Consider the following 15146-nt stretch of genomic DNA (forward strand, 5'->3'; position numbering starts at 1 on the left):
ATTATTAAGCAAGTACACAAGTTCTAAAATATGTACAAATTCTCTCTCTCTTTTTTTTGTCGTTATGCATACAAGAGTACGAGCGAAAGTAAAAGGCACAAAATATCTGCGACATTTAAAAAATAAAGTACATAACAGGATAACGAGAGTAAGTCTGTGAGTTGATTTTGGTCAGGGATTTTTTCTTTTACATACAAATAGAAAATATTTCCATATATTTTGTAAGTCTAGACCACGGACAGACAAAAGGTTGCAGCAGCCGGCATGCCCCCCCACCCCCTCCCTTACCCACGCCCGACCCTGCCCACCCTCCCTCACTGGGAACCCAGACGGTAGGGTGTCTTGCAGTACATCTGTTTGCCGTGGCGGCTTAGGTCACTGCCTCCCATCGGCATTTCCAGGCTCCGTGTCCGGTGATCCCGCTCCTCCAGCGTGGCCGCCGGCGCCCCCTGGTGGCCGAACGGCGGCAGGCGGTGGTCCTCGGTGCCAGCGGGGGAAGGGGGCGAGCCGGCCAGCGACGGGCGGTAGTGATCCCCCTCGGCGCGGGCAGACTGCGTCCCGCTAAAGTGCTCCGTGCCCGCCTGTTCGGGGGCGCCCGGCCCGCTCACGGCGCACTCTTGCTGCCGCCGCCGCCGGCGCTCGAAGGTCTTCATCGTCTCCTCCAGCCGGGACTGGGCGATCACCGCCCTGGTTGGGCCCGGACTCGTCTCGGGGCGGGTCTGGAACGTCCGATGCTCCTGCTGCTCTTCAGCGACCCGGCTGTACATTTCCTCCCCCGTCGTCCGGCACTCCCTCACTCCGGAGGAAGCCATGCTGAAAGAAACCACTGGTGCGGCTGACCTTGGTGGAGACAGGGCCATGGGAGAGGCCATTTGTGCGTCTTCCGGCTTGGAAAAGATGTCCATCTCCTTGATGCTCTCGATGACACAATGGGTCGCCTCATCAATGACGCTCTCTTCCCGCCGCTTCACCTGCAGGGGTAGCTGAGAAGCCGGGAGCAGCCCAGGGAAAGCCGAGGCCCCCGAATGGACCATTTGGATCCCCCCGATTGGAATCATTTGGTACGGGGCCCTCACTTGCTGCTGGGAGTGCAGAGGGAGGTGGCTGAAGAGACAGCCTTGCGGTCCCTCAGAAAGGATGGGGTGGCCTTGTTCTCCCTGGGTGTTCTCCCGAGCAGGATATGACGGCCAAGACATCATTCTGCTGTTATCGTACGAGGTCTGGCGTGATTGTCTCTGTACATATAAAAGAGAGATTAAAAGTTTTGCAAACTACATAGAAAGTCAATTTTAAAGAAAAATCAGTGCGACATTTAAAAAATAAAGTACTTAACAGGATAACGAGTGTAAGTCTGTGAGTTGATTTTGGTCAGGGACGCAGTCTGCCCGCGCTGAGGGGGATCACTACCGCTCGTCGCTGGCCGGCTCACCCCCTTCCCCCGCTGGCACCGAGGACCACCGTTCGGCCACCAGGGGGCGCCGGCGGCCACGCTGGAGACGCGTGCAGGTGTGCCTGGCCATATCGGTTTCCTCTCCGTACCCCATGGAATCACTCCGTCACTGCCTTGTTAGAGGGGTTCCATTCATAATTTACTCAACTCAATAATAAATGAATCAATAACTTTGATAGGGTGAGATGAAGTATGGGTGGCAGGAGGCTCGTGTGGAGCATAAACACCGGCATAGACCAGTTGGGCTGAATGGGCTGTTTCTGTGCTGTGGATAGACTGGAGAAGCTGGGGTTGTTCTCCTTCGAGCAGAGAAGGTTGAGAGGAGGTTTGATCGAGGTGTTCAAAATCATGAGGGATCTGGACAGAGTAGATAGAGAGAAACTGTTCGCATTGGCGGAAGGGTCGAGAACCAGAGGACACAGATTTAAGGTGTTTAGCAAAAGAACCAAAGGCGACGCGAGGAAAAACTTTTTTACGCAGCGAGTGGTTAGGATCTGGAATTCACTGCCTGAGAGGGCGGTGGAGGCAGACTCAATCGTGGCTTTCAAAAGGGAATTGGATAAGTAGCTGAAGGGAAAACATTTGCAGGGCTACGGGGAAAGGGCGGGGGAGTGGGACTGGCTGAAGTGTTCTTGCAGAGAGCCGGCACGGGCTTGATGGGCCGAATGGCCTCCTGTTCTGTAATCATTCTATGATTCTACGATTCTATGTAATGCCTCTCACTAGACAGCAAGATGAAAATCACTCACCAGAGAGCGGTTAGATTGTGGAACTCGCTACCACAAGGTGTAGTTGAGGTGAATTGTATAGATATATTTCAGGGGAAGCTAGATATGTACACGAGGGAGAAAGCGATAAGGGATATGTTGATTGGGTTAGATAAAGTATGGTGGGAGGGGGCAGAAACACCGGCACGGACCTGTTGGGCCGAATGGCCTGTTTCTGTGCTGTAAATTCTATGTAATTCCATACGAGAACAGTGATCTATTTAATTCTTCCCTATTTGCTTTAAGCCAAAATGGCTATAGGCCAAGATTTTGGTGGACATTCTCAAGAAGCGGTTGGCAGAAACGACATTTTGAACTTGAGGGGTCAGTTTACTTTGCCATACTAGTTATTAGTTGTAAAGGTGCAGTTGGCAACCTCAAACTAGCTGGCCAAGGCTACTAAAATGAAGACAGCCTCCTCGTTTCTGCAATTAGGAGCCACCCTTACCCACTGGAGCTATCATGAGTGCTACACCATGACCACACAACAGCTCGCTTTGGTTATACAGTGTCAGATGGGGCTGTTATGTTTTTGGGGGATTTCGCCCCACCACCCCACCCCCGCCACTCTAGAAATTCCAGCTTCCTTACTTCCAATTATTCACCCTGTCTTAATTCCCTATCGGGGTTGACAGCTCTTCATGATTGCCCTGGAGTCTCCAGGAATTAAAGATTAATCTACATTCTGGGGGAGAAAAAAAATCATCGGGCATTAAAAATTGTTTTTGTCTGTTAGTTACAAAAAATATTGGACATAGGGGGAAAACGAGGCAGCCTGACTGACAGTGAAGGATCCTCCAATCAGGTGACGAAGTGTCTGTCCGCATTCCGATTGGCTGTGGGAAGGCGGGGCGCCGCGAGGACGGACGTGTCGGGCGGCCAATGGCGGGAGTGCGGGGGCGGGGCGGTTGGGGGCGGGAGGTCGTGTGATGACACCTCCAGGAATATGTCCAATCAGAGTTGGCGACCCTAGTTCCCTATTGCCTCAAGAATCCCTTCGCGGACTTGGCATGTTTTTGATAGGATGCCCAGGGCACCAAACGGAAAACCTTTCTGTAAAGTTCCAAGGCATCTGGCTCTAACCTGTGCCCCCCTTGACTTTGAAAGTACCAACAATAGGTCTCGCTATAGGCTTCAAATGCTAAACATTTTTTTATTGAATAGATTAGCAAAGCGAATAAATATATAGTTACAGCAGCCGCTAAAGAAAGACTTGCATTTATATAGCACCTCAGAACATCCCAAAACGCTTTACAGCCAATGAAGGACTTTTTGAAGTGTAGTCACTGTTGAAATGTAGGCAAAGCAGCAGCCAGTTTGCGCACAGCAAGCTCCCACAAACAGCAATGTGATAATGACCAGATAATCTGTTTTAGTGATGTTGATTGAGGGATAAATATTGGACACCGGGGATAACTCCCCTGCTCTTCTTCGAAATAGTGCCGTGGGATCTTTTACGTCCACCTGAGAGAGCAGACGGGGCCTCAGATTAACGTCTCATCCAAAAGACGGCACCACCGACAGCGCGGCACTCCCTCAGTACTGCACTAGGAGTGTCAGCCTAGATTTTTGTGCTCAAGTCTCTGGAGTGGACTCAGAGGCGAGAGTGATACCCACTGAGCCACTGCTGACACAGGCTGGCAAAGTATATTTTATAAGTAACATTAATATTTGTAGCTGTTTTCTTCTTCTATTAACAACTATGAGGGTTTAACAGAACTGAGTGGCTATCAGGAAAGATTGAACAGGCTTGAACTCTTTTCTCCAGAAAAGGGAAGACTGAAGGGTGACCCGATCGAGGTCTTTTAAGATTATGAAAGGATTTGATTGGGTTCCTGTTCCTGGGGCTAGGGACAGGGTCACTGGCAAGGCTTAGAAGCTAAGACAGGGCCAGGCCTGGTTAGTACCTGGAGGGGTGACCATCAGGGAAGACCAGGTGCAGAAGGTCACGGAAAGAGCCCTGAGGAGGGGCAGTTGGTGAGAAGGTCATGGAAGGAGCCCCGGGAGGAGTGGCTGGTGAGCAGGCTCGGGTGTTGGGCTGAAGATTGTCGGAATGGTGGAAATGGAATGGCGGCGCGCACCGATGCAGCGGCTTTGCTTCTCCCAGTCATGGGAGCTTGCAAGATCACATTTCATTGTTCATGTACTTGTGCAATGACAATAAAGTTGAATTATTATTATTATTAGAAGATGTTTCCAATCGTGGGCGAGACCAGAACTAGGGGCCATCAATATAATAGAGTCACTAATAAATCCAATAGGGAATTCAGGAGAAACTTCTTTACCCAGCGAGAGGTGAGAATGTGGAACTCGCTACCACTGGAGTAGTTGAGGTGAATAGTATAGATGCATTTAAGGGAAAACTAGATAAACACACGAGGGAGAAAGGAATAGAAGGATATATTGATGGGATTAAATGAAGAGGGGTGGGAGGAGGCTCGTATGGAACATAAACACCGGGCTGGACCCGTTGGGCTGAATGGCCTGTTTCTGTGCTATAAATACTTTGTAATTAACTGGCATATCTTGTTCTCTTTATAAGTAGTGGAACCGTTCTCTTATTTGAACAATGGGTCATTAAATACTCCAGAAAACATTTGCTGGCTCTCTGTGTATTTGAATAACTGCCAGGAATTGGCAGTCATACACACAACTGAATCGCCCAGTTGCTTGTGATTGCATCGTGTGGTTTGGCAGCTTCCCCTCGGGCCTACAGTCTAGGTGACAACCAAACTGTTCTTGCAACATTTGGATCGATTAGGCTGGGGCCTGGATTCAGAACACAGCTGGTTTTTGGACTCCTCGGCCACAATAATTAATGGGGAGGCGCGGCAGGTATGGAAAACCCCGGCGAGGCCGGGGGCGTGGAGGTCCCGGTCAATTTTAATGAACCACCGCTAATCTCAAACTGGACAAAAATGCTTCATTTTATCTCACTTATACCACTTGTCACTCTTAGCGGGTCGCACTCTTGAGTCAGAAGGTCGTGGGCACACGACCCACTCCAGACACTCGAGCATAAAATCCAGGCCGACACTCCCAGCGCTGCGCTGTCGGAGGTCCCGTCCTTTCGGATGAGACGTTAAACCCGAGGCCCCGTCCGCTCTCTCAGGTGGACGTAAAAGATCCCACGGCCACTATTTCGAAGAAGAGCAGGGGAGTTATCCCCGATGTCCTGGGCCAATATTAATCCCTCAACCAACATCATCAAAAAATAGATTATCTGGTCATTATCACATTGCTGTTTGTGGGAGCTTGCTGTGTCTGCCTCGTTTTCCTACTTTACAACAGTGACTACACTTCAGAAGTACTTCATTGGCTGTAATTTGAGCCGTCCTGCGGTCGCGAAAGGCGCTACATAAAGGCAAGTCCTTTCCTTTAACTCCCTTCTCAGGGATGCTGTCAGAGAGCGCACCACTTAATGGCCCAACAAAGGTCTTTCAAAGCTCACCCACTGAGCTTGCATGTCTAAATTGAGGGTGAGGTTTGAACTAAGATCCTTGAATAGGAGCACAACGCTCTTATCACAAGAGTAGCAGGCATTAGGCCAACTCAAATGAATGTTTCAACAGCAGCAGAAGTTTGTATTTATGTTTCCGCTAGTAGATAGTGCCTGGAAAAGCCTAGTGATCCCCAGACACATTCCATCGTGACAGGAGGGTTAAATCCCCTCCCCTCTCAGATATGACTTCAAATCAGAAAGTATTGAGTTGAATTTTTTTTTTAAAAGCTAACCTAACATTAACTAAGGTCACAGAATTACTTGCTTGCTGTACGAGTTATGTGATTGTTCGGTGTTCCCTTCCCAGTTAAAGCTTACCTCAATATTCATTTTGTACTTTTTAAACGAACATTATCGATGACGGATTTGTCAGGCAGGTTTTCTTAGCAACATGGAATACGCTTTTCCATTTCGGACTATGTCTGAACTGGACGCTGCTGCCCGTGTCCTAACTCGCACCAAGTCCCGTTCACCCATCATCCCATGTGCTCGCTGACCTACATTGGCCCCCCGGTTAAGCAACGCCTCAAATTTTAAATTCTCATCTCCATGGCCTCGCTCCTCCCTAGCTCTGTAATTTCCTCCAGCCTCACAACGCCCCCCCGACCACCCCCCCCCCACCTCAGATATCTGTGACATGAATCAGTCATTCATGAAAGAAAGACTTATGAAATAATACTGAGCGGCCTGCGGGTGGCGCTGTCCAGGGAGAGTATAAATACTCGGGCATGGGCCCAGCTTGCGCAGGACATTCTTAACAAGAACTAGTGAAGGACACAACTAGACCTCCATGTTGTAAAACAGTTGATTAAAGCTTTGTTTAACGCTTAGACCAAGTGCCTAGTAGTTTTCTTACGTCAATCTGCGCTCCTCCAATTCTGGCCTCTTGCGCAGACCCGATTTCTTTCGCCCCACCATTGGTGGCCGTGCCTTCAGCTGCCTGAGCCCTAAGCTCTGGAATTCCCTCCCTAAACCTCTCCGCCCCTCTACCTCTCTTTCCTCCTTTAAGACGCTCCTTAAAACCTACCTCTTTGACCAAGCTTGTGGTCACCTGCCCCAATATCTCCTTATGCGGCTCGATGTTAAATTTTGCCTGATTACACATCTGTGAAGCGCCTTGGGACTTTTCACTATGTTAAAGGTGCTATATAAATGAACGTCGTCGTCGTTGTTGTTGTAGAAAATTGCAAAGGACAGAGAATGGTTATGTATAGTGCTATAAAATTGCAACACTTTCTCCATCTTGAAAATGTGAATTTTTAACCAATTAGTTCACATCAGTGTATATACTCACCAGGTTCATTTCTGAATGCTGCATAAACTGGCCCGTCATATATCCACTTTGGAATGAACCTCTCCTTGGTGATGCCGCTCTCATCAGTGGCAGGTGTCTCCTTTCTCTGTAGTCTCTCCTTGGAGACAATTCCCTTCTTGGGGAGAGGTCTTTCACAGGGGAGAGCTGCCTTGGCGAAGGAATCTCTCTTCTTGGAAGGAAGTGTCTCCGCGGGGAAACATCTCTCCTCGGAGACAACTCGCTCAGATAGGCCTCCCTCTTTGGCGACCGGTGTCTTATTGGCGATATCTCTCTTCTCGGAGACAGATGCCGCCTGGGTGAAAGGTCTCTTCTCGGAGACAAGTACCTCCGTGAAGTCGGCGATGAGTCTCTTCCCGGAGAGCTGTCATAGCCTGGCGATGGTTGCGTGCTTGAACTTGTATCTCCTGAAGGGGACATTTCTCTGGAACTATCCTCTTTAGAAGATGCATCGTCGGTTTGTGGTAGCCACACATTTGTTGAAGCCGGTATGTCTAGTCTATCTTTGTACTCAACTGATTCTGTCAATCTATTATGTAAATTTCTCGGATAGTCCGTTAGCGGAGTCCCTGCATGAGAATAACTGGGCGGCATTAGTTGAGTTACTTGAATTCTAGGTAGCGTCACCAAGTAACTAATGAGGGAAGACTGATTGTTTGAATGCGAAACGTCAAATGCAGAGGGCGACGCAATGCTAAAAGTGACAGAGGATGGTTTGGGGCTGCGTGGTAGTGGGCTTGTACTCCGAGATCTTGTGGTCGGAGTACTATCTCCTTGTCGGTCTTCATCCTCATCATCCTCATCATCGTCATCTTCATCTCCCTCCTCCTCTGCTCCATCAGATTCTTCAAGGTCCGAAAACTGGTGCAGAACTGGAACTTCACCTTTGTCAGTCTCATCTGTAATTCCTGAAAGGAAAAAAATAAAGTTTAACGCTGAGTTTAGGACACTGGCAATGTACCCACAGTCAAATGGGCTTTTACGCAAGAAACCCTCTGTGTAACCGCCCTGTTTATAATGCTAACCTCTAATTTTAAAATTCTCAAACTGGGAAGAGTGACGCCATGCAGTTGGTCACAAAGCTTCCCACCCAACTCTAGGCCTGTGTATGAGTTCAGCCCAGGGCGTTTGCTGTAAGGGTTCTAAACGTCTCGGCCCAATTCCCAGTTGGATGAAAGTGTTGCACTTTGTCCAGCTAGAGGGACACAGGAAGAGGAGGAGGCCATTCAGCCCCTCGAGCCTGTTCCGCAATTCAGTTAGATCACGGCTGATCTGCATCTGAACTCCATCTTGGTTCCGTATCCCTCAACACCCTTGCCTCACAAAAATCTATCAATGTCCGTTTTGGAATTTACAATTGACCCCCAACCTCAACAGCTTTTTGGGGGACAGAGAGTTCCAGATTTCCACCACCCTTTGTGTGGAAAAAGTGCATCTGATTTCACCCCTGAACGGCCCGGCTCTAATTTTAAGGCTATTCCCCCCCCCCACTGTTCTGGATTCACCCACCAGAGGAAATAGAGGGGGTGAAATTGGGCACATTTGCACCTCCTGTTAGTGCCCCTGGGGGGCGCAAATGGCCTTGCGACCGGGCGCAGCGCAGACATCGACTCCTACCATATTCGGCGGGAGTTTTGCGGCGGTGCTACAGCATTGTGCCCCGACCTCCTGCGCCCGAGATTGTGACGTCATCGTGCTGCGCAGCGCCTTGGTAGCGCCTCGGACCCAAAATTGACTTCCGCCCCCTGCAACAGCGCCGATCGATAACACCGACAGCTGCAGGAGGCGTGCATCGGTCGGCCGGCTGCTTTGGGAGGGGGGGGCGATGATTAAAGGCGAGGTGGCCGAGGTAAGTAGAAAAAGAACTTACCTTTCTCGTTGCAGTTTTTCCCGCGGGTTCCTGCCTGCGATCGATCAGCCCGGCACTCTGCTCGAGCGCCGGGCTGATCGCACGGGATCGCGGCTGCCTTGGTGGTCCAGGTAGGTAATTTTTCTATTGCAGAGTCTGCGGCGATGGCCCTTCCCTTTAAGGGAGGGAAGGAGCCTTTGAACGCGGCGGTGCGGCACGGCCCAGTGTGCAGCGCTGCTGAAGTCTCCGCCCTGCCCGCTGCCGATTGCACTCCAAGAAGGAAGTGGAGAGCTTGAGTTAGCGCCCCACTTCCTTCTCAGAGCACCAACGGCGAATTTTTCAAATGTTTAAAATTGTTAGCGCCTGGCGCTAACTTTTCAAACTTTTAAAAGTTAAACGGGGCAACAGTAAATTTCTCCCCCAGGGTCTCTCGATCAACTTCTTGAATTAGGGACGCTGCTGGTTATCCAGGAGTAAGCTAGGAGTCCATGCTTTCTGCAAACTGGTCAAGAAGGCCAGGTGGACTGAAGACGGGGATATACAACAAAAATAAATGACAGCAAAACTACATAAAGAGTTGGCCTTGATGCCCCCGAGGAGGTGGAAAAGAATAGGCCGGCTTCCAAATTCGTATCTCACGATCCCAGCTGAAAAATGTTAAAGTGTGGACATAGGGCAAGGAGAGGATTGGACTCAGCTGTGATGCCTCCCAGGTCCAAATGGCCCACCGGCACCATCTAATCTCATACTAAAATGGCTACTGGTGTAAGGAAGAAAATTGGGCACCAGGTTTTAGGAAGGATGTCAAGGCCTTGGAGAGGGTGCAGAAGAGATTTGCTGGAACGGTACCAGGGGTGAGGGAAATCAGTTTTGTGGAGAGACTGGTGAAGCTCGGACTGTTCTCTTTAGAGCAGAGAGGTTAAGGGGAGATTTAATCGAGGCGTTCAAAATCATGAATGGTTTTGATGGACTAAATAAGGAGAAATTGTTTCCACTGGCAGGAGGGTCGGTAACCAGAGGACACAGATTTAAAATAATTGGTAAAGCAACCGGGGGCGGGGGGGGATGGGAGATGAGGAGAATTTTTTTTTACGCAGCGAGTTGTGATCTGGAACACACTGCCTGAAAGGGCGGTGGAAGCAGATTCAACAGTAACTTTCATAAAGGGAATTGGAGAGATACCTGAAAAGGAAAAAAAATTGCAGGGCACTGGGGAAAGAGCCGGGGACAGGGACGGGGCGGGGTGGGGGGTGTGGGACCAATGTTCCCGTTAAGCTGCGAGGCCGCACGGCTGCGCAGCGGTCTGGAGTTCCCGCGCGCGGGCCGCTCAATGGCTTTACCACGGGGGGGGGGGGGGGGAAATAAACCACGTACGCGCGAAAAGTCAAATGGGCCGCGCGCGCCCACCCCCAAAAGAAAATAAATTAGAGGGAACATTGAGTGGGACTAACTGGAGAGCTCTCTCAAAGAGCTGGCACAGGCGTGATGGGCCGAATGGCGTCATGGCGAAATGAGGAACAGCATTTTACTTGCCTGCTTCTTCCGTGTCTGTGCTATACGTGCAGGTCACAGCTATTCCCAGCTCGAGGCATTTTTTTGTGTGGGCCTTTGATTTCATATGTTTTGTCAGGTTTCCTAGAAAGATGGGGGGGGGGTGTTGGGGGGAGGAAATAAAATGACAAAAGTCACCACACTGAGATAATTAGCCTGCAAAAAACACTGAAGGTCGACAAGGTGCTATCTATTTCTTCCAACACGCGCAGCAAGCTACACTTCAAAACTTGCAGCCGGCACAGTGACTCATTCGGCTCCGTCCCCATTACGGTAACAACTATAAATAAGAAGCTCCGCAAATTAATTATTATTTTTTTTTAAAACAAGTGCCAATGGATCTATTACTTCACTAATAGCCTGCTAATTTACCGCAATGCAGTCTTTATTCTGCTATACTTCAGTCCGTCCTTTTTTTTTATAAAGAGAAGTCTAGTCAGCTTACACTGAAAACCTCTTCGTGCAAACATTTCAAAAAGAGCTTTACCTACAATAAATTGCTTTAAAGGAGTTGCTGCTGTCCTCACTGTTATTGAGCAGACCAAGAAAAATAACACGACAGCCATTTGGCACATGGTTAAATCCCACAAACAGCAATTTAAGGCCGTGTAGCCTGATCCTGCTCCTATTTCGTGTGTCTAATTCGGTTAGATTCAGGAGATGGTTCTGTGATAGTGGATTGGCGGTTAGGATCAGATCAGCCATGATCTTATTGAATGGCGGAGCAGGCTCGAGGGGCCGATTGGCCTACTCCTGCTCCTATTTCTTATGTTCTTATGTTCTTATGACTGTTTAAGCTGATTTCCGCCGCCTCTCTCTCTCTCTCTCTCTCTCGCTAGTGCTCATTAAGAAAAGGAATGTTGGCTAGGGTGCTGGAAAAAACTTTTTGCTCATCTTTGAATTGTGCCACGGGATCTTTAATATCCATCTGAATCACCGGGGCCAGGCAGCCAGAGCCTTGCTGTAAACATCTCCTCTGAAGGATGATGTGGATGCCGGTGTTGGACTGGGGTGGACAAATGTAGGAAGTCACACAACACCAGGTTATAGTCCAACAGCTTTATTTGAAATCACAAGCTTTCGGAGTGCTGCTCCTTCGTCAGGTGGAGTGAAGAGAAGCATATAGGCACAGCATATATAGTCAGAGAAAACTGCCAGATGATTACAGGTAATCTTTCTAACTGCCCTTTATCACACCTCGGCAGAGAGATAATCACAGCAACCAAAGGTGTGAATGGTGTCCAAACAGGTCAGTCAGGAAAACATTACATCAAAGAACAATGAGGTGGGGTCACAAGGGGTCCGTTCATCCGTTGTCGCAGTGTCTGCATGGTCTCGCCGATGCGACAACGGATGAACGGACACCGCACAACAATCGCCAGGCAGGAGTGTTCCCTCCCAGTCGGGGAACACTTCAGCAGTCAAGGACATTCAGCCTCCGATCTTCGGGTAAGCATTCTCCAAGGCGGCCTTCGAGACACACGACAACGCAAAATCGTCGAGCAGAAACTGATAGCCAAGTTCCGCACTCATGAGGACGGCCTCAACCGGGATCTTGGGTTCATGTCACGCTACATGTAACCCCACCTGACGTAGAGTCATCCAGACTCGAGTCGTCGTTGGCTTGTTCTCTCTGCACAGATGCAGCCGGACCTGCTGTGATTTCCAGCAAAGTTTTTTGTTTTTTTTCTGTTTTACATACAGACTCCAGCATCTGCAACATTTGACCCCTTGTGACCCCACCTCATTGTTCTTTGATGTAATGTTTTCCTGACTGACCTGTTTGGACACCATTCACACCTTTGATTGCTGTGATTATCTCTCTGCCGAGGTGTGATAAAGGGCAGTTAGAAAGATTACCTGTAATCATCTGGCAGTTTTCTCTGACTATATATGCTGTGCCTATATGCTTCTCCTCACTTCACCTGATGAAGGAGCAGCGCTCAGAAAGCTTGTGATTTCAAATAAAGCTGTTGGACTATAACCTGGTGTTGTGTGACTTCCTACATTTGTCCTCTGAAGGATGGCAGTGCAGCACTCTCTCAGCACTGTGCTGAAGTACCAGCCTGGATTTATGTGCTCAGGCCGCGGAATAATGCTTGAATTTTGGCGGCAGAAATCTGAAACTCTCTCACCCTCAAAAGGCTGTGGCTGCGTAGATTGGGCCTATACTCTCTGGAGTTTAGAAGAATGAGAGGTGATCTCATTGAAACATATAAGATTCTGAGGGGAATTGACAAGGTAGATGCGGAGAGGTTGTTTCCCCTGGCTGGGGAGTCTAGAACTAGGGGTCACAGTCTCAGGATAAGGGGTCGGCCATTTAAGACTGAGATGAGGAGGAATTTCTTCACTTAGAGGGTTGCGAATCTTTGGAAATCTTTACCCCAGAGGGCTGTGGATGCTGAATCGTTGAGTATTTTCTGCGGGAATCAACGGATATGGGGATCCGCCGAGAAAGTGGAGGTTGAAGATCAGCCATGATCTTACTGAATGGCGGAGCAGGCTCGAGGGGCCGTATGGCCGACTCCTCCTCCTCCTAATTCTTCTGTTCTTATGTTGGAGCTTTCGAGACTGAGATCAATAGATTTTTTATTGGGTAAGGGTATCAATGGATACGGAGCAACGGCAGGTAAATGGAGTTGAGGTCACAGGTCAACCATGAACTGATTGAATGGCGGAACAGGCTCGAGGGGCTACTCCTGTTCCTAACCCCAAAAAATGTCTTGACTCAAGTCGACTTTATTTTGCAATATGAAAAGTTAACAATCAGAATATGCTTTTTGTTGAAGTAAAATTAAAACAGCGTGGAATAATCCAGGTGAAAAAAAAGATTGATGTATTTATTTCATTTAGGGTGTTATTTTGAGAAGACTAAGGAAGAATTCTTTTCAAATGTGGCTACACACAAGTTTTAAGATGGAGTAGGTGCTAGGTTGCGCACAGGCTGGCATAGTACAGTTGACCACTGAGTGATTTATTTCTCCGTGAGATTGGTGGACGCCCGAGAGCAAATCATCTGCCCAACGACAACTTATATTAGTCCAGAGCCGAACAACCTGGATTTGTATAGCGCTGATAACACGGTAAAACCTCCCATAGCACTGCGTGATTGGGTGCGCGTTCTAAGCAGGTGTTGGGAGGGTGGTTAGAAGCGGGGACCAAAACAGGTCGCTTTTAAAAAAGACTTGCATTTATATAGCGCCTTTCACGACCACCGGACGTCTCAAAGTGCTTTACAGCCAATGAAGTACTTTTTTTTTTTTGAAGTGTAGTCACTGTTGTAATGTGGGAAATGCGGCAGCCAATTTGCACACTGCAAGCTCCCACAAACAGCAGCATGATAATGACCACATAATCTGTTTCTGTTATGTTGGTTGAGGGGTAAATATTGGCTAGGACACCGGGGATACCTCCCCTGCTCTTATTTGAAATAATGCCCGTGGGATCTTTTACGTCCGCCTGAGAGAGCTGACGGGGCCTCGGTTTAACGTCTCATCCGAAAGACGCCACCTCCGACAGTGCAGCACTCCGTCAGCACTGCACTGGATTTATGTGCTACAAGTCCCTGGAGTGGGACTTGAACCCACAACCTTCTGACTCAGAGGCAAGTGTGTGCTACCCACTGAGCCACTGGCTGACACATGTGGGGAAGAGTTAACAGCAAGACAATGGGATGTGGGGAGGGATGTGTACCAGTCGCTGAAGGTAAGCATGCAGGTGCAGCAGGCGGTTAAGAAGGCAAATGGTATGTTGGCCTTCGTAGTGAGAGGGTTCGAGTACAGGAACAAGAATGTCTTACTGCAGTTGTACAGGGCCTTGGCGAGAGCACATCTTGAGTATTGTGTGCAGTTTTGGTCGCCTTATCTGAGGAAGGATGCTCTTGCCATGGAAGGAGTTCAGCGAAGATTCACCAGGCTGATACCTGGGATGGCAGGAATGACGTATGAGGAGAGATTGGGTCGATTGGGCTTATATTCGCTGGAGTTTAGAAGAATGAGAGGGGATCTCATTGAAACTTATAAAATTCTGACAGGACTGGACAGGCTCAATGCAGGACGGATGTTCCCGATGGTCGGGGAGTCCAGAACCACGGGTCACAGTCTAAGGATAAGGGGTAAGTCATTTAGGACAGAAATGAGGAGGAATTTCTTCACCCAGAGAGTGGTGAACCTGTGGAATTCTCTACCACAGAAGACAGTAGAGGCCAATTCATTAAATATATTCAAGAAGGAGTTGGATATATTTCTTAAGGCTAAAGGGATCAAGGGATATGGGGAGAAAGCAGGGACAGGGTACTGAGTTTGGATGATCAGCCATGATCGCATTGAATGGCGGAGCAGGCTCGAGGGGCCGAATGGCCTACTCCTGCTCCTATCTTCTATGTTTCTATGTTTCTATGTTCCAGAATGTAGGAGCAAAACTTCTGAATGTCAGAACCTGAGGGGTGGGGTGAGCGAGGGTGGGGGAGCGGGGGTGGGGGGGGGGTGGGGGAAACGAGCATCCAGCTAGAATTGGAAGAACGGAAGGTGTGAGCAGGGCAGGGGTGTAGGGCTGGTGGAACAAGAGGCGAGTACATGAAGGAATTTGAAGATGAGAACTGCAAGATTGACGTGCAGAGGGATGCGGAACCAAGGGAGGTCACCGAGGCAATCTGTGAGCCGGACGTTGTGTGGAATGGCATGTGGATGACAGAGTCCTGGAGCAGTCGAATATTA

The 15146-nt window shown here is 49.0% G+C and overlaps 1 protein-coding gene across 4 annotated transcripts in view; it reads right to left on the reverse strand.

Annotated features, from left to right (window-relative positions):
- Positions 1 to 314: 314 nt before the first annotated feature.
- Positions 315 to 15146, reverse strand: part of hivep2a (HIVEP zinc finger 2a) — a 276998-nt gene continuing 262166 nt past the window's right edge. For all 4 annotated transcript variants that reach the window (XM_085979233.1, XM_085979230.1, XM_085979231.1 and 1 more), the window contains 3 exons: positions 10414 to 10515; positions 7014 to 7939; positions 315 to 1235 (listed from right to left, as the gene is read on the reverse strand). In XM_085979233.1, the coding sequence (XP_085835359.1) occupies positions 315 to 1235; positions 7014 to 7939; positions 10414 to 10515 (1949 nt within the window). The remainder of the gene's footprint in view (positions 1236 to 7013; positions 7940 to 10413; positions 10516 to 15146) is intronic.

This window comes from Somniosus microcephalus, chromosome 3, assembly GCF_052327205.1.
Source record: "Somniosus microcephalus isolate GS21.2 chromosome 3, FLI_Smic_1.0, whole genome shotgun sequence".
In the NCBI taxonomy this organism is placed as follows: domain Eukaryota; kingdom Metazoa; phylum Chordata; class Chondrichthyes; order Squaliformes; family Somniosidae; genus Somniosus; species Somniosus microcephalus.